The sequence below is a fragment of the Lissotriton vulgaris genome, chromosome 3_1 (genome assembly GCF_964263255.1).
Source record: "Lissotriton vulgaris chromosome 3_1, aLisVul1.2, whole genome shotgun sequence".
Lineage (NCBI taxonomy): Eukaryota > Metazoa > Chordata > Amphibia > Caudata > Salamandridae > Lissotriton > Lissotriton vulgaris.
Window position 1 is genome coordinate 155379117 of NC_141689.1, and position 19785 is coordinate 155398901.

General features: G+C 47.5%; 1 protein-coding gene across 3 annotated transcripts in view; it reads right to left on the minus strand.

Annotated features, from left to right (window-relative positions):
* UNC13B (unc-13 homolog B) overlaps nucleotides 1-19785 on the minus strand; it is a 3024149-nt gene that overhangs the window by 2089008 nt on the left and 915356 nt on the right. For all 3 annotated transcript variants that reach the window (XM_086960243.1, XM_086960242.1, XM_086960241.1), the window contains exon 5: nucleotides 16017-16140. In XM_086960243.1, the coding sequence (XP_086816369.1) occupies nucleotides 16017-16140 (124 nt within the window). The remainder of the gene's footprint in view (nucleotides 1-16016; nucleotides 16141-19785) is intronic.

Here is a 19785-nt window from a genome sequence, read left to right on the forward strand (position 1 = left end):
GGGGGACTTTTCAACACATCCAGCACACGTGCCAGTCTCCTCACTGACTTCAGTCGGGAGCCGCTCCAGCGGTCTGTTTTTAGGTCTCGCAGAGAGACCTATTGCAGTCAAACCAGAAAGCTGAGTTCACAATGCGGATTTGTAGAAGTGCACATACTCGTGAACACGCTTCTATCCCCCTGCCTTGCTCTTCGAAGGCTCCCCTTACCATTTGCTCCTGCCTCCCCGCCCACTGCTTCACAGTTCATGGCCAGGTCGTGACTCGCATTTCTGCCCAGCCCCCCTCCCAGCGCTGCCTTGTTTAAGATGCTGTCAATAAAATAAATCTGTGGAAAGCTGCTAGCTACACGTTCTGTATTGTCACAATTTTGGTATTAAAAAGGCATCCATAGCAACTCCAAGTTTGCTTGTTTAACTTTACTTTTTGAGTTGGAAGTCAGCCCTATTACCCCCCACCACAGCAATGCCGTGAGCTTGTTGCTCCAGTGACTGCCATTTAAGTTCCACACTATTGTGCATAGTCCATTGTCCCCACGTTTCTTCACATTTCAATTCCGGTTTTCTGTGCCGAGTAATTTTTTTTGTTTTTATCGTTTCAGTTACTCCTATTTAATCCGCACTTTTTCGTGCACTTTCAGTGCCGCTATTCTGTGCCTCGTATTGACAGAGCCAACCTGCAGCCCCTTGGAGTCTGCTTATTTTTCCATCATAGCAGATGCTGTGACCTGTGACCTCACATGCTCTCCACTCCTACTCCACTGCGACTGTCCCGGCAGGCACGCGCATTTAGAAATCCCATCTCTTCCTTCCACGTTTCTATAAAACACGCTTTCGTAGTCCGCACCTTCATTCAGTGGCCCCTCTCCCCATGCCAAGCCTTTGAGGACACAGCGCTGCAGATCGCACCTCTCAGTCTTTCATCTCCTCTGAACACTCCCAATGTGGAAGAGCTCTTTTCCCGCGACCACTACCTCCGAATCCCCCCTCCCCATACAACCCCAGCCCGCAGCAGGAGGCTTATGCAGCACCGAGGCGCACAGGTAGAGCAACCATCCTGCACAACCATAAGCACAGAAAAACATGTTCACTAGGGATCAGCGTTACTGAAAAACGCTGCTTCTTTATAATTCACCAGCAGTAAAGTAATCTTCAGGTCTCAACTTTAAAACACACAATACTAGCTATTTAATACAATCCAAGCCCATACTTGTTTCTATTCCCAGCTGCCTTATTAGTCCTTAACTAATGTTCCTGTTTTCTTAGTTAGCGCTATTCACTGGCGGCTGCAAGACACAGCAGGAGCTAATTTTCGCCCCTTTTCCTAGTAACAGATCTGACGCCCCCCCCTGCGGCCATCAAGTATCAAGTGTATCAATGTCCATGAGTGGGGTGCTCTGTGCTGGATTATGAATAGCTTGTCTCTGGGGCCGTGTGCGCCAAGCATTGGTGTGCACAGGGAAGCGCTTGTTCCATCGAGGCGCTATTGTGACAAAAGGTAAAGACGCAGTCAATATACACTGTGTTCTGTTTCCGACACTGCATGGCGTGTCAGGCGATAACACACATCTGACATGGAAAGCAGCTGGGAAATGATTACTCGTTGCATGCTTCCAACCTCTCCTCGGACTGCGTGAGGAGAGAGGTCACAACAGTTCGAGCCAGCCTCCCCCTCCCAGATGGCATTGGCTGAGAGGTATTGGTAGCCCGGCCCATCCTGCCATTCTACAGAGAGCATCAGCAGAGGGGCCTCAGCAGCCCAACCCTCTCCTGCATCAGCAGTCATAGCAGGCAAGGTTTCAGATTGATTGTGTGTGACATTTTCATAACTTCACTTTAATTCTGAGTGGCATTCAGCGATTATGAGTGACACTTTGTTGCAAGCAAAATGAAGAAGAGGGAAACATCAGAAATTACATGTATTTTTCAAAAATAAATGGACTGCTTCAGGTGACATTCGACATCTTCAAATCGTAAATAAAAAAAAGGCAAGGCATACGTCATCACACCAGGCCGCCATAGCAATCTTGATGATTGCACTTCATCACGCTGTTGTCTTTTTGCTGCTGCTCTACAGTATTGGCAAAGCAAATACTTTGACAAGCATTTGCCAAAGCTTGTATCCTTCTGAGTAATAGCGGCGGTACATACAACATCTACAATGACAAATACTGTCTCTTTAAACACTATGTAGTAATACATTCATCTTTAACTTCAATTGAATTGTGTGAATTGTGTGCTGTGACGCTCAGTTTATTGAGAAGGAGCGACTAGCCTTTTGCAAGTGTCTAAGGCCTTAGTTTTAACAACAGATGAAATCCTCTACTGTTAGTGTAGGACCTCCCTGTTTTAATGTCACTTGTTTCTTGTTATTACAATGCTACATTCTTGAATACTACGCATTTAACAGACAACAGTCGCCAATTGGCCTGAAGCCAGACAGAGCCATCCTGCCTGATGAATGGATTTGCATTTTCTCGTGAAAGCAGTAAACATGCCCGAGGAGCCAGCAGAGCTCAAGCCACACGCAGACATCCAGACATCCTCCTTAAGTGTTGTTTCCTCTGGGTGCCGAGTTATTTTACACATAACTCCTAACATACAAAAAGTTCTCTTTTGATATTTAGAAATATAGTATCTTAAACAGTAATGTGTTTGTGGTAAAATTGGAACGGCACTATGATGGGTGCATCTAGGTATTTCCCCCTGTTAGCAATATGTCAGGGCTTTTAGCCAATGTAAGTTTTTTTTCCCCCAAAAACTTTTTGTTAGTCACAGGCAACGTCAAGGAGGTTTTGTATTATTTTGCTTAAATGACATTTGTACCTTATTTTAAGTTTACACAGTACACTAGATGATTTTCTCTTCCTTCTCTCTTTTTTTTCTGTCACATTAGCGCAAAAGGTATATAACTTTTCATTATGTATCTTGAATGGAGATTAAAATTGCTCTCACATATTTGGTCTCTGACTCACACTCTACACTTTTATTTTACGCTCATTATTTTTGTTTCACACTTTTTCTTTGGCACACACATTACCACTCGTCAGTGCACACTTTCGCCAGGCATACACCACCAGCCGTCAGCACACGCTTCCACCAGGCATGCACACCACCAGCCGTCAGTGCACGCTTTCACCAGGCACACACCACCAGCCGTTAGTGCACGCTTTCACTAGGCACACGCACACCAACTGTCAGTGCACGTTTTAACAGGCACTCTCCAGCAGTCAGTGCAAGCTTTCACTAGGCAAACACACCACCAGCTATAATTGCACGCTTCCACCAGGCACACACACCACCAGTTGTCAGTGCACGCTTCCACCAGAGGCACACCACCACCCGTCACTGCACGCTTTCACCAGGCATACACACCACCAGTTGTCACACACCACCTGCCATCATCACCAGTCGTCAGTGCACGCTTCCATCATGCACACACATTACTAGCCGTCAGTGCACGCTTCCACCAGGCAGACACAAACAGCCGTCAGTGCACGCTTTATAGGTGCACACACACACACACCATTAGCGTCAGGCATTCACAAGCGTCAGGCATTCACAAGCGTCAGGCATCCACAAGCGTCAGGCATTCACAAGCGTCAGGCATTCACAAGCGTCCCTTTTATCAGCTCTCTGCCATCCTCGTTAGCTTCAAATGTTTCTGGTTCCTCACAAGGCCCCTCCAGCTCTCGCCTTGATACATTTTACATTGTCACAGCACCACTGAACGCCACAGCATCACTCGGCATCGCTCAACGCGACAGCATCGCTGAACGCGACAGCATCGCTGAACGCCACAGCATCGCTGAACGCCACAGCATCGCTGAACGCCACAGCATCGCTGATCGCCACAGCATCGCTGATCGCCACAGCACCACTGATCGCCACAGCACCACTCAGCATCACTGAACGCCATAGCATCACACAGCACCACTGAACACCACAGCATCACTCAGCCCCACTGAACGCCACAGCATCACTCAGCACCACTGAACGCCACAGCATCACTCAGCACCACTGAACGCCACAGCATCACTCAGCACCACTGAACGCCACAGCATCACTCTGTGCAACCATTCAGCAACAACTGGTTCAAATATGTTCTCTCAATGTTTCAAGCTTTATCACAAATGTCACAAAAAGATGTTAATATTTCACTTCTGTTCTTGGATTTTCGTCACAATAAAATTCACTGAACTTAAGCTTCGCAAAAGTTATTTACAAAAGTTTAAGCTATTGCCGTAAATTACAATAACTTTTGTTTAAGTATTAATTATTTAAAAAAATTAAAAGCCATTGTTATTTGTAATAGCAATACATCTAAGTCACGTAAATACAACACATATTGCATTACAAATGCTATAGGTGTCACGTTTGCGAAAGTTAAAACTATTGGGATTGTAAATGACAAAGCTATTAATTTAGCTATTTTCAAAACCAACACAAATAAAAAATGTGTCATTTACAATACCATTAGCTCAAAGTTTCCTAATGCGAGACCTATTGCATTGCAAATGCTTGTTTGAGTACTCGCCATCCGTTCACTACACTCTGTAAAACACCCTAGTGTGCGCGTAGGTGCAATCTACTGCACCCACCTCTGCAGCTGCTAATCATCCTTTGTGCAGTGAGGTGTAGGGACTTGGGGAGGAGCACTACGGTGCAGACGAGAGCTGCAGCGGTGTGCTCTGAATGGGAGGGAGATGTCCGGCTCCAGAGAGAGCTGCAGCGGTGCGCTCTGAAGGGGAGGGACATGTCAGGCCCCCACAAGAGCTGCAGCGGTGTGCTCTGAATGGGAGGGAGATGTCCGGCTCCAGAGAGAGCTGCAGCGGTGCGCTCTGAAGGGGAGGGACATGTCAGGCCCCCACAAGAGCTGCAGCGGTGTGCTCTGAAGGGGAGGGAGATGTCCGGCTCCAGAGAGAGCTGCAGCGGTGCACTCTGAAGGGGAGGGAGATGGCCGGCTCCAGAGAGCTGTAGCGGTGCGCTCTGAAGGGGAGGGAGATGTCCGGCTCCAGAGAGAGCTGCAGCGGTGCGCTCTGAAGGGGAGGGAGATGTCCGGCTCCAGAGAGCTGTAGCGGTGCGCTCTGAAGGGGAGGGAGATGTCCGGCTCCAGAGAGAGCTGCAGCGGTGCGCTCTGGAGGGGAGGGAGATGTCTGGCTCCAGAGAGCTGCAGCGGTGCGCTCTGAAGGGGAGGGAGATGTCCGGCTCCAGAGAGAGCTGCAGCGGTGCGCTCTGAAGGGGAGGGAGATGTCCGGCTCCAGAGAGCTGCAGCGGTGCGCTCTGAAGGGGAGGGAGATGTCTGGCTCCAGAGAGCTGCAGCGGTGCGCTCTGAACGGGAGGAAGATATCCGGCTCCAGAGAGCTGCAGCGGTGCGCTCTGAAGGGAAGGGAGATGTCCGGCTCCAGAGAGAGCTGCAGCGGTGCGCTCTGGAGGGGAGGGAGATGTCAGGCTCGAGCGAGAGCTGCAGCGGTGCGCTCTGAAGGGGAGGGAGATGTCCGGCTCCAGAGAGAGCTGCAGCGGTGCGCTCTGAAGGGGAGGGAGATGTCCGGCTCCAGAGAGCTGCAGCGGTGCGCTCTGAAGGGGAGGGAGATGTCCGGCTCCAGAGAGAGCTGCAGCGGTGCACTCTGAAGGGGAGGGAGATGTCCGGCTCCAGAGAGAGCTGCAGCGGTGCGCTCTGAAGGGGAGGGAGATGTCCGGCTCCAGAGAGCTGCAGCGGTGCCCTCTGAAGAGGAGGGAGATGTCAGGTTCCAGAGAGAGCTGCAGCGGTGCGCTCTGAAGGGGAGCGCTCTGAAGAGGAGGGAGATGTCAGGTTCCAGAGAGAGCTGCAGGGGTGAGCTCTGAAGGGGAGGGAGATGTGAGGCTCCAGAGAGCTGCACCGGTGCGCTCTGAAGGGGAGGGAGATGTCCGGCTCCAGAGAGAGCTGCAGCGGTGCGCTCTGAAGGGGAGGGAGATGTCCGACTCCAGAGAGAGCTGCAGCGGTGCGCTCTGGAGGGGAGGGGGTTGTCAGGCTCGAGCGAGAGCTGCAGCGGTGCGCTCTGAAGGGGAGGGAGATGTCCGGCTCAAGAGAGAGTTGCAGCGGTGCGCTCTGGAGGGGAGGGAGATGTCAGGCTCGAGCGAGAGCTGCAGCGGTCGGCTCGAGCGAGAGCTGCAGCAGTCTGCTCTGAAGGGGAGGGAGATGTCCGGCTCCAGAGAGCTGCAGCGGTGCGCTCTGAAGGGGAGGGAGATGTCCGGCTCCAGAGAGCTGCAGCGGTGCGCTCTGAAGGGGAGGGAGATGTCCGGCTCCAGAGAGAGTTGCAGCGGTGCGCTCTGGAGGGGAGGGAGATGTCAGGCTCGAGCGAGAGCTGCAGCGGTGTGCTCTGAAGGGGAGGGAGATGTCCGGCTCCAGAGAGCTGCAGCGGTGCGCTCTGAAGGGGAGGGAGATGTCCGGCTCCAGAGAGAGCTGCAGCGGTGCGCTCTGAAGGGGAGGGAGATGTCCGGCTCCAGAGAGAGCTGCAGCGGTGCGCTCTGGAGGGGAGGGGGTTGTCAGGCTCGAGCGAGAGCTGCAGCGGTGCGCTCTGAAGGGGAGGGAGATGTCCGGCTCCAGAGAGCTGCAGCGGTGCGCTCTGAAGGGGAGGGAGATGTCCGGCTCAAGAGAGAGTTGCAGCGGTGCGCTCTGGAGGGGAGGGAGATGTCAGGCTCGAGCGAGAGCTGCAGCGGTCGGCTCGAGCGAGAGCTGCAGCAGTCTGCTCTGAAGGGGAGGGAGATGTCCGGCTCCAGAGAGCTGCAGCGGTGCGCTCTGAAGGGGAGGGAGATGTCCGGCTCCAGAGAGCTGCAGCGGTGCGCTCTGAAGGGGAGGGAGATGTCCGGCTCCAGAGAGAGTTGCAGCGGTGCGCTCTGGAGGGGAGGGAGATGTCAGGCTCGAGCGAGAGCTGCAGCGGTGTGCTCTGAAGGGGAGGGAGATGTCCGGCTCCAGAGAGCTGCAGCGGTGCGCTCTGAAGGGGAGGGAGATGTCCGGCTCCAGAGAGAGCTGCAGCGGTGCGCTCTGGAGGGGAGGGAGATGTCAGGCTCGAGCGAGAGCTGCAGCGGTGCGCTCTGAAGGGGAGGGAGATGTCCGGCTCCAGAGAGAGCTGCAGCGGTGTGCTCTGAAGGGGAGGGAGATGTCCGGCTCCAGAGAGCTGCAGCGGTGCGCTCTGAAGGGGAGGGAGATGTCCGGCTCCAGAGAGAGCTGCAGCGGTGCGCTCTGAACGGGAGGGAGATGTCAGGGCCCTGCGTGAGCACCAGTGATGTGCTCTGTCAGAACTTCAAAAAAAAGTACTGCAATTTCAACATGCAAAATGCATCATGGGTCAGGGAGTTTTGTAAGTAGGGCTGTGACGTGGACTCAAACATCACAGGATTAAAAGTGCCGCTGGGTAAAAAGCCTCAAGTGACAGAGGGCACCGGAGGTCACACGGGCCACTCGGTCGCCACGTCGTGCATTTGTTGCCACTAACACTGAACTGCAGGTAACACAGTAACAGGTACACAAAGTCCAGTTAAAAGAAGAAATAAAAGGAATAGTGCCTCAGCGCGCATAGCTGAGCACGAGGCAGCCCTAGTGTGAACTGGAGGTGTGAGAAAAAGGAAGGCGCCGCGAAGGATGAGCCAAAAGTCATTAAAGGGCTTCACTGCGGGGCCCGGAAACTCCTGCGCTCATTAAGACTACATTAAACCTGACTCCAGGGTCAGTAGTCATATTAGAAAGCCAAGACGTAAAAGCTATTCAGCGGCAGACAGACAGGGAGAGAACAGATTTGGTTTTTATGCTTGGTTACCTTGGCAACCTCTAATTCTTTACAGTAGCCCATCATATCTGAACTACTGACAAAATAATCTAGGTTGCATGACTGGTGCTGTCTTCTGTTGCAACAGCTGGGGCACCTGAATGGAATTCCAGCCAGGTGAGTTTTACATCTCAATAGGAGCCCTGTGGGGAACACATGAAACGAGGCTGTGCAGAAAATGACCAGAACTCTCAAGCTTATGTTCTTTTAATGACTTACTCATACCCTTTTTAATAAGCATTGATAACAGTAATAGGCTTGGCTCATGAATGAAAGTACCACTTGTGTCACTGATCGGTTTAGACACTCTCTAGGTCATCATACTTGTACTCTGTCACTTCTCTTTTGTTGCGCAAGCTACGACTCCTGTATAGCTCTACAAGGTTTGCTGGTCCTACCCACGGGTGGCCTAGAAGGGATCAAGGGCATCGTGGTGACAGTAACGTATTTCACTCTTCACAGTATCACATACACAGCACGAAGAACAAACATTTTCAACTAAGAGTGTTTACTACAACAGGGTGATCCTGTTTCTTAGTACTAAAATAATCACACAAGATGCCATAAAAACAGTAAGAAGGCACATTGCAAACAAGGAGAATAAAATGAACATTTCTAACACGTTTAACCTGCCATCTAGTAGCCTAACACCCTAAACCTACTTCTATGTGCTACCCTAGGAGAGCATGTAGTAGAGTAACTCATGGACTAGAGTTCCTAAGGAAGAAGCAGCGCACTGCATACCTTGTTGATAGCTCGGACTGTCATTATGAGAAGAGCTATGGAAGAAGTGTTCCATGTGAAAGGCAAACACGCTCTGTGTAGCAGCTCCCCTCGGGCACTAGGTACTAATCAGCTTCAAGCAGGATGCATCAGCTTCTCAAAATGCCGGCAATAACCAAGATCGTCTTTAGACATTATCTTGCAGGAGAATCTGGGCTGAAGGACCTCGCTACCCTAAGGGGAGAGTGGTGGCCCTTAATACTAAATGTTATCAGAGATACCGACCTTTGACATACTTTAAGGAATGTGGTGTAAAGATTACAGGAGCCAGAGAATTAGTACTAGACATATTCTTAAGAAAATGGGAGACGAGGGGATGTCCATTTGAACTAACCTCATTGATGAATTATCTAGGGATATTTCTTTATGGCCTTAACATATCGATAAGCGAACACTTGTTTCAGACCGAATGTCTCATTAATTGTTTTATCGGGGTCATTATCGGAAAGCCTCAACACTTTGTCACTTTCTCAGTTCAACAACTGATAAGGGCGGGCAACATTCATGGTATTAGTTTTTAGAACCAATATGACTGAATTTGGAAGGAGTGTGGTCCAAGATGGTTTTGAGGGTCTGACTGGAATGGAGTCGGACCTTAGAGACTTTGCATCACTTTGCACGCATAAATCTAATCAATCATTCGTCCCCTAACCCATTCTTTCATTCACCGTCAGACCAAATCACAATTTAAAAAAACGACAAATTCAACAACATATGGAATGGTATTCTTTCCTCATGGCTGCCTTCCCCCATCTCTGATGCTACCAGAGATAGACAAACATGACAAATTATCTAGTTATCTAAGCTTTACAATGCCATGTATCAGTGTCTGAAAGTTCAAGGTCAGGCAGCTGGAAAATAAAGAAAATTATCACAGCTGTTTAGTGGAGGACAAGCACATTTTTTGTGGAAGCAAACAACTTCAGCCCAATCAAAACATACCCCTGGTTTCAGACATGTCGGCAGAGGCATAGCCCTTCTCTGGTGATGCTCACATAAATGTCTGGCAACAGCTGCGCTGTAAAGCCAGACCATAAAAAGGTACAAACAAGCATGGACATGGATCCAGAAAACCTTGCATCTCCAGTGCACATTTTTCTTGGTAAAACATGTATTTCTTAGTTTCCCACAATTTTTCGTCACTGTTTGTTTCTTCGGTAGCCGGGTTGCAGGTAGGGCATAGCAGGCCACCTTTGAAGTCAGTCACAGAAAGGAATGTACCCAGCCTAAGTCAATGAGTAATAAGCCATGGCGCGAACTTCAGGCCTGCTAACTAACAAATGTCTCTTGATTGCTTCGTAAGGTGACATGGTTAAGAGCCAATATCATACAGTGAACAGAAGGACAGCTGGAAACTCCAAGACAGGATAGGTTTCCGACTCGAATGTGCAGGCCATTACTTATCTTCAATCCTCCGGAATGCATGGAAGGAGGCATCACAAGGCTATTCTGTTAGCGCCAGTCTCAAACCTCTAGCCCATCATGACATTACACGTCAAAGGCCTGACTTCTTTCCTCGTAAATTCACATAGAGAAATTTGTGACATGATTGGCATTGGGTTATCGGGACTAACGAATGAGGATTACTTAGGTACACTCCGCGCTAGAGCATAAGGCCTGGATTGGCATGTCTGCAGCGTATTAGGACACCGTGAATAACGTAAGATGCCTCATGTGACAAGAGGAAAATGGATAAAATGCGGAATATGGACGAAATTGGGATAAAAATTATGAAAATATATGAATTTTTGGCATCAGAGTCATGCTTCAACGAACGCTGTGCGTCCGGCATTGGGTGATCCTTCGCCCCATTTTGAAATGATTGGCAGTAGCCCACCCCCAATAAATGAACACAGCAGACGTAGGCAATGCTAAGAGGACACAACTACAAACGTTGGAGGCTTCTTGAATGGTGTGGGAAGGTGCAGTTACTCTGCATTCAGGAGACAACGGTTGCTCAGTTGTGTGGAGGTAGATGTGCGAGGGTGACGGAGACACTCAAATGGTAGCTGAAAAGGGATGTGCACGAAGAGCAGAGATTCTCCTTATTTCAATATGCGAATTTTCTAAGTTACAAGAAATACTTCCACTCACAGAAATGTTAACATGCTTATAGAAATTCCATGATTTTTTTTTTTTTTAACATTGAGACCGCCTCCAACAGCAGCTGTCTGGGTGAACATATATGGGGGCAGGTAAATCGTTTTGTGGTTGGTGACCGAGAAAGGCACTGTAAGAACAGGTCTAAATATTTTCATTTTACAGAATTCAAGTACTCTGGACAATTAGATTGGCATGCAAGTCGTCATTAGGTGTTTGGTTGCCAGTAGGTGGGATCAAGGCTAAAAAGGAGAGAAGCAGTAGCCCTTATGTCAACTCTATGAGACCCCCAATGAAAACACTTGAGCAAGCTCAAGAAGGAAAATCAGGACGGAGCACCGTTTACTTTGAGGGAAGCAAAGCGGCTTAAATTGAGCTGCACAGACAGCAAGCAAGGGGGTGACCAGTGTGCCATCCAATGCAAACTAACTTAAGTAGTGAGGAACACAAACCATAATGTTAGAGAGAGAGAGAGTGGGGAAAAGTGGAACTGATCTGAACATTGCCTGAAAAAAGGTGAAGTAGTCTAAAAGGAGAGTCCCATGGGGCACCCACACGTAGGAGAAGGGATGGGCGAAACAGGTAGGTACACAGAAGGTTTTATGTTATCTGAGGTTACTTATGAACTAGTGATGTGAAGGTATCAAGTGTTGGAAAGAGGTGAGGGGGTAATCAATCGTGTTGCATAATGCTGCAAATCCCTGAACAATGACTAATGGGGATTTAGATGCATAAGGTAAGAAATTAGAAATCTGAATAAGTATTGGCTCTATGGAATGTCAAGTTTGACAGCCAAACTGGAGGTGGCCGAGATGACTGGAGATAGTGCCTTAAACGGAAAAAGAACAGTGCTGGTACTCACTGCCAAGACAATCCCCGCAGACTAAAACACCAGTAAAACAACCACCATCTACTACAAATAACCTATTCTTTGCCACACATGTTTAGCCTGGTTTTAAATAGCCCTGGCTGAATGTGCTATCTTTAAAATTTGGGAAATTAAAGAGTTACACAACCTCAATGCAGCAGGCAACTCTACCAGTCACAGAAAACGACCAATCAACATTTAAAACAACAGAACAATCATGATCTAGGCTAACAACTGTAACCCTAGGCCCTGTAAAGCGAGTGTCTACAACATGGTCAAGTTCATCGGTAAAATAAAGCCAATACTAAAATGGGTTTAAAAAACATTCCTTGGATCTAACTAATACACAGTAGTGTATTAACATATGGTTACTAGCAAATCCGAGGGAATGAAATGCAGACACCTGGCACATCTGGACAATGTCACTTCACCATCCACCCACATAGGTACATCATACAGAAACTGCAACACTATGCATTCATCATCTCTAAGCTCGAGACCCAGCACAAATATCATATTATCTCCCCTGCCTAAGTGACAAGTTGAGCTCTACTGCAACTGCCAAACAGCAGTGCCAGCCACAGGGCTACCGAGCCAATATGGGCTCCTGCGCACCACACCGCAAAACTGATCACTCTTTATGATCCTGCTCCTGATCTATGCCGGAATTCATATGACATCAACCATGAGCACATTACACCCACCCTCTTCCATTCAGAATATGCCAATGTTGCAACTTTGCAAATGTGATAACTACACACACTCCACCTAGCTGCAACTCACAAGACTTCAGTGCCGCCGTGTGACATACTGTAGCCAAACCTCATCAGTCCTGAAGAACCAAACCCCTCTTTAAAGTAGGCCTTATCAGCACTCAGTCCACCACAGAAAGTCCACTCAACATATGTTACTTATTTCTGTTTGTCAACTATGGCTTTCAGGTCGCTCATTAGAATAGAGATCCTGTAAGTGGATTTCGGGTATCTTTGATTTAGAAGCCATCCATGCAAAAACCGAACTTATCAAGTGACCAAAAGAAAGACGAATACTACAACAAACCAGACCTTCATAATACACTAAATAAGGACCACTCGGCTACTTCTAGATGAACACTTTCGAAGTAGTATTGTATTTTTGCATCCAGAATCAAGTTTTATCAGCAACAGCAACTTGTGAGTAGACAAACCTAACAAAGGTACTGCAGTAAACCTGTAAGAAAACATGAACACAGTGGGGTTAAATCAAGTCATAGCGGATCTATACAACAGTACATCAAGCACTAAACTTTGTCCAGACACAACCCTGCAACATCCAATAGACTTGGTCACCCTCAGATTTGTTCAAACTGATCACTGAACATTCTGCACATCCGAAACATATGACACATCTATAGAACTCAGTAAAGCCACTGACAATCAGACCAAAGTTCACCTCTGCACTGGTCACGGTACAGCCCCATCGAAATGAAGAACCATGGCAGTAATTTGAGTTGAAACGGTAGCCACCGGGGACATGAAATGGACGGGGAAATTAACAGGAGAGACCTGATGAAGAGCAAACAGGAGAGACCTGATGAAAGGCAAATTTGCTAGATCCAGGTACTCCAGTCAGGCTAATGGTCCATGGGAAGAACAGAATCATTTCTTGTTAAAATGCTCGAGGAGCTCCTCGCTTTTCAGGTTGGCCAACATTGCATAGTCTAAGCTTCCGTAACACAGCCGAAATTGGGAGGTTTGTGTTTTGGAAACGTTCACTTGATCTGCAGTCTTCGACCTCAGAGAAAGTCAAAAACCTGGAAATTATCTTTGACTTAACTCTCACATCTTCTTCTCAAAGCAACGCCGAGATCGTGGGTGGCAAATTGCAAATCAACATTCTATAGAAAATTCTTACATTCTGCTAAGTAGCCAACAAACGAAAGGGACAATATACCTGGTTATGGTAAGCCAAATCTACTGTAACTCGAGCCTTCCAAAAAACTGAGAGGTCACAAGCTTCAGCATCTGACCAAACCTTTACAGCTCTGCAAGGGTCCCAGTAGAGTACCATGGCATGTCATCCTGCAAATTGCCAAGTGACACAAAGGCCCCCATACCAGCAAACGAAGGCACCACAGTACAGGAATTTCCAATCTGCAAATTAACACGCAGTCCACAAGTGATCTTTCAATTGGGAAAATAAAAGGCCTACTTATTTTGAGTGCATGGTACGAAACTAAGGAACGTTTTGGACCCACGATCCTGTACAGAACCAAACAGAAAAGTGAAGTCAGTTATTCGACTGAAGAAATGGCCCTGGGTCAGTGACCCTAGAATGACGACTAGAGTCTTGCTGGTATTGTAGACTAATGCCTCGAGTCAGTGCTTTAGACTTCATTTTCGACACAGAGAGACACCCAATGATAAAAAAACGATTTATCTTGTCTTTACATTGAATCGAGAACATTCACATAATAAAGTACGGTAACATTAAGTGAAGGATGAATTGAATTGACATACTATGCATTAATAAATAAGTAATCCCAATTAGCTTAGTCTTTTTTTTTGGTGGTTTTTTTTTACATTTTTTGTACTGTGATTGATAAAATGGTCTTAAATTGTTGCTGACCTCTTAAATTGTAACTATTTTTGAGAATTTGTAACTCTTGCTTCCTAACAGCATGACTATTGCAGAAACATATCCCCGTTAAATTACTTCCTAGTAAAAGTTTGAAAGTTGACATGTATAGAGTTCTCAATGCACAGGAATTTGCAGCAAATTCAAACTGGTACGTCAAAAATACCCCCAAAAATATCAAATGCCTTTATCAAATAATTTAACTTTTTTTCAACTGTACTTACAGATATTAATTGGCTTGCCATGGAATCTCAATCAAGATAATACAACCTGCCTCACTTAGAAGGCCATACACAAAATAAAATATCTCACAGTAAATACAGAATTGAGACATAAAGAGTCTTAAGAAGCACTGTCTACTTCACCTCAAGACACTCTGACTAAGGAGAAATCCAAAGCAAGCATTCTATCGCCAGCAATGCTTTTTGAATACTGATCACTTGTGTTCCATTCTCACTTCTATTACAGTGGCGGCTAGTAAGGACCGGGAGGACAGAGCGGTTGGGTATTAGAAAAACAGGAAAAAAGCTGATTTATCTGCTCGACGGTCACCAGCCGTCACCTCTCCTCCCTCCTCGCTGTTCTCCTGGCTCCAAGCAGCACCCAGACTCCCCTAGCCAATCATGAGACTGCTGTCACCAGCATGACAGCAGCGTCGTAATTGGTCTGAGCATCATGGTTCAATGTTCAGACAGGGATTGAGAGCCTGTGCATGTTCTCCACACAGGCTGTGCAATACAGCCAGGTGGAGAATATGATAAGTGCGCCTGACTGTTTGGCCAGCCCATGACACCCGGCCAAACCGTCATGCTCACTTAAGTTGTACATTATACCACTCCCGCTCTCTCTGATGCAGCAAGCCCAGCCCCGAACTAGCCTGGCTCCAAATTTCACTAAACATAAAATGATAACTTTCTGTTATTATCATTCTATTTTTCCTTCGCACTGCTCCGGGAACAATGGGGCGACGCTCCTCCACCTTAGCGAAGAAGTAGCTGCTGCATATATACTGATGCCACTCATCTCCTTGCTTATATGGTATGTAAAGGGCTGTGACACTTCTTCTGGGGTTGAGATGCGCTATTTCAAATACTAAGCACACCATGTCGGAACAGTGAACTGCACACTTTTGAAGCAAATTATAGAGTCTCTGCTAATAGACAATATAGCAGTTGATCCAATCCTACAGTAGTAAGCAGTGGCGGCTGCTACCTGGAACCAATAGTGGGGTCGGAGGGGGGGATTAAAAAATAACCACTTACCTCCCAGCCGCCACCTCTCCTGCGTCCTTTTTCTGGATTATTGGAGGGGGACAGGAAGCAGGAAACACCAGGGTTCCCATGCTCCCTGCAGCTAATCACAATGCTGCAATGCAGTGTTGTGATTGGTCTGAGCGCCGTGATACGGCACTCAGCAGGGGCTGGAGGGGTGGGAATGTTCTCCACGCGGGCTGTAATGCAGCCTGCATGGAGAACATGCTTTGTGCACATGACTGTTTGGCCGGCCCGAGAGAGCCGACTAATCACTCAAACTCACATAGGGAGTGCACACCACTTCTTCCCCTGCTCTGAGAGTGGCTCCGCCTCACAAAGACATCACAACAGGGAAAAATAAACCTCAAGTAGTTATAATTTTATTTCTCCTTTTTGTACAGTGCATCAAGCAGTGGGGCGACACTCCTCCGCCTTAGATGAGGAGCCGCCACTGGTAGTAAGAGGTCTTCTAATGGGTGTCTAAGCATAGAATTGCTAAACAGTATCACACACATACATAGCTAACTCGCTCGCTAGTTGGCAAGGGAGGGTGGTCAGGGAGGCAGTAATCTGCTCGAGTGAATGTGCACTCACCAAAAGGCAGCTCAAATCTGGCATCCAGTAAAATCTTGTGAGGTGTTGGATTTTTGGTCCCGCAGATTTCGTCATCCTTCATCAAGACTTCAGCTTCCAGCGCAGACCACTCTCCAGGACCCTCCTACAAAGTACAAAGACTCTCAGAACCGGTTTCCCATCGTGAAAAAATATATTCCCATTGAAACCAGTCTTTGAAAGGTTTACTAAAACATGTTTATTTGACAAATACCACACAGTAAAAGGTCCTGTAATATCTTACACAGCTCCAACAGAAAAACGACCATGAATAATTTATTAACTTCACTGAACTATGAAGATGCTTTTTCGGCATGGGTATCCTCCTGAACTTCCAGTCAGTGGCATCAGTCTAGGTCTTAGTGGTAAATGACAGGGTCATCTAACTGTTGCAGCAGATTCCTCGCGCCCAGACCTTATTTGTTCCACCAATCAGCTACTTCCCACATACTTCTCTCCGCTCACCATGCCCATACCATACCCTTTACCCAACTGGTGCTTTTCCTAACAATTTTGCTTGATGTTCTCTGTACACAAATCGTCCCAAATGCAGTTACCTCTATACTCTGCTGGAAAGCGCTTTGATGCTGCTCGGTGAATCGGCACTTACGAAAAACAATGTCAATAAAGAAATCTATCTCCTTCACACACAGTGCAGCAGAGCCCTAGGGCCACTGCCTCAGTTTTCCTTCTGAAACTCATGACCGTATCTAAACATCTCATTTTACGATTGGAAGGAAGAGCTGGTGACAGCGGACTAAAGACTGATCCATCAGTTTGTCCCAAGTTTGTATCTCACAAGCTTTCTGAAAACTGGGAGTCCACGAAAATGTGCGTCTTTGAGAGGTGTACATGGACATGGCTTTTAAGGGTATAACCCTGACTGCAAACCTGACTGGTGCAAAGTCTGCTGCATGGGACAAAAAAATGCAGCGAGCACTGCAAACAGTAAATGGAGCTGGCAGTGTCTAAAAGGATAAGTTACTTACCTGTAATCCTAGTTCTCTTCCAGGGGTATCCTCATCAAAGTCATAGGCACTGAATATTCCCGCCCATGTGCGGGGATCCCGGAAATAATAAAAAATGATATATGGAAACCATATATGTACAGCTCTACATATATATATATACATACATATATCATTTTTCCCATACTAATGCAGCCTCCAAATGGAGGACAAACAATGTAATTGCATACAAAAAGACTGTCTTTGCCAATACATAAAAACACAAGAGGGCAAGTAGCACTTGAACACTGTTTTTTAATGAGTAAAACACTCATAAATAGCAAAGAAAAAGACTTACAAATACTTAGACATTGTTAGCCTACAGGCTGCATTGCAAACAATAGCATGGAAAATGAAAGCATTTTCAACCACAAAAAAATGGCATTGTGCCTTTAAGGCAGCCATGACCCCCAGCTTCCCATCATGCCTCAGGGGTGACAGGTCAGTTGTTCTTTGCATAACCTTGAAGATCAGGGCCCAAAGATATCCTTTACCTTTCAGAAATACTCCAACTTGTCTGCGGAGGTGGGTGGGTTGCTTATGACTTTGTTGAGGATACCCCTGGAAGAGAACTAGGATTACAGGTAAGTAACTTATCCTTCCCTTCCACTTGAGTGTCCGCTCTAGTATCTGAGTCAAGACAGTAGTGTCTTGTGAATGTGTGTATAGATCTCCAAGTTGCGCCTTTACAGATCTCCGAGAGCGGTACATTATTGAGGAAAGCAGTTGTAGCTACTTTTCCTCTTGTAGAGTGAGCCTTGGGAGCGGACAAGAGTGGTTTCCCTGGCCTCTGGCATTACATCCGGGTCCCGCTTGATCCGCTACCGTTAAAAATCTGGAAGGAGTATGAGTCTGAGCTCTTCCCTGCGCTGCTGCGGGTGTGCAACCAGTCGCTTGCTACGGGAGCGGTTGCACCTCAGTGGAAACAAGCGGTGGTTACCCCCCTATTGAAAAAGCCCTCCCTTAATCTGGATTTCCCAAAGAATTTTAGGCCAATCTCATTCATAGCATATCCTGCAAAAATTGTAGAGTGGGTGGTGGCAGGCACCCTTTCCAGGCATCTTGAACACCACAAGCTCTTGGAGGACGTTCAATTTGGCTTCCGTCCAGCTCACAGCACCGAGACGGCCCTTGTGACCGTGTAGGATGAACTACGCTGGCAGGCAGACAGGGGACAGGCGGGGGTTCTGATCCTGCTTGACCTGTCTGCCGCCTTTGATACGGTGAACCATGATATTTTGCTGGACAGGCTGAGAGAGGTGGGAGTTGCAGGGAAAGCCCTTGGATGGATTAAGTCCTTCCTCCAGGCTAGGGAACAGGCTGTGTCACTCCCTCCCTTTCAATCCGCCTTCTCTACCATCTCGCATGGTGTCCCTCAAGGATCGGCTGTCAGTCCAATACTCTTTAATGTTTATATGAAGCCCTTAATAGCGATCATCAAGCAGTTTAAGATCAAAACTGTTAATTATGCGGACGACACGCAGCTGATCCTGCCCTGGGATGGGAATGACTCTCCCTCCTGGGAGAAATTCCACAACTGTATGAGAGCCACTGCGGAATGGCTGACAGCCAATTCCTTGCAATTCAATACAGGGAAGACTGAAGTGCTTAACTGCCCTAGGCCTAGGATCCATTCTCCTCTACCTAGTACTTTCTGGCCGAAGGATTTCTCGCCCCAGATCCAGCCTGTGAAGGTAGTCCGGAATATGGGTGTGATGTTCAATAGTGACCTCTCCTTGGAGGCTCAGGTTTCTATGGTGGTAACCAGTTGTATGGTCATCCTTCGCCTCTTGAAAAAAATCTTACCCCTGCTACTGTCTCTGGCAAGGATAGAGGTGGTGCGTTGCACCGTGCTCAATAGGATAGACTACTGTAACGCCCTGCTGCTGGAGTCTCCCAGTTATCTCCTGGACAGACTCCAGAGACTCCAGTCGGCAGCTGCAAAACTCGCCATAGATTGGCCAAACAGATCCTCCTCCTCGGGGGCCCTGGCTCAAGTGCACTGGCTCCCTCTGAGACAACAGGTGATGTTTAAGGCACTTTGTCTGACCTTTAAAGCCCTTCATGGGTTAGGCCCGGCTTGCTTTCAAAGGAAATTTTCATGGCATGTGCCGGTCCGCAATCTATGCTCCGCTTTGGCTAGGATGGTGACTGTTCCGAGATTTAGAAGATCCAGAGCAGGTGGCAGATCGCTCAGCGTGGCTGCGGCCAAGCTCTGGAATTCGCTGCCTAGTGATCTGAGGAAGATCAACTGCCTTCTCACTTTTAAAAGACAGTTAAAAACCTTGCTCTTTCCCACCCGGGCTCAATTTGTAGTATGTAACTAATCACACCTTTCCCTTGGGTTCTCCAGCGCCAGGATGTCTCTCGAGGTGGTAGTGCGCTTCATAAGTATAATAAATAAATACATAATTGGTAAGCTAACTTAATGCAAGAAACAATCCACCTGGAGATGGATTTTTTCGTGGCTGGGAAACCCGTTCCGACTTAACCATAGTTGATGAAAACGTGGTCAGACTTTCTCAAAGACTTCGACCTTTCTATATAAAACTTCAAAACCCTTTTAAGGTCAATGAATGTAGCGCCTTCTCCGCTGGAGAGGAGGGGTTAGGAAAAAAGTTCGGGAGAGAAATAGTTTGGTTGACGTAAAAATCAGACACCACCTTCGGAAGGAAGGATGGATGTGTTCTAAGCACCACCCTATTGAGATGGAAGACCAGATAGGGCTCTTTAGAGCAGAGTGC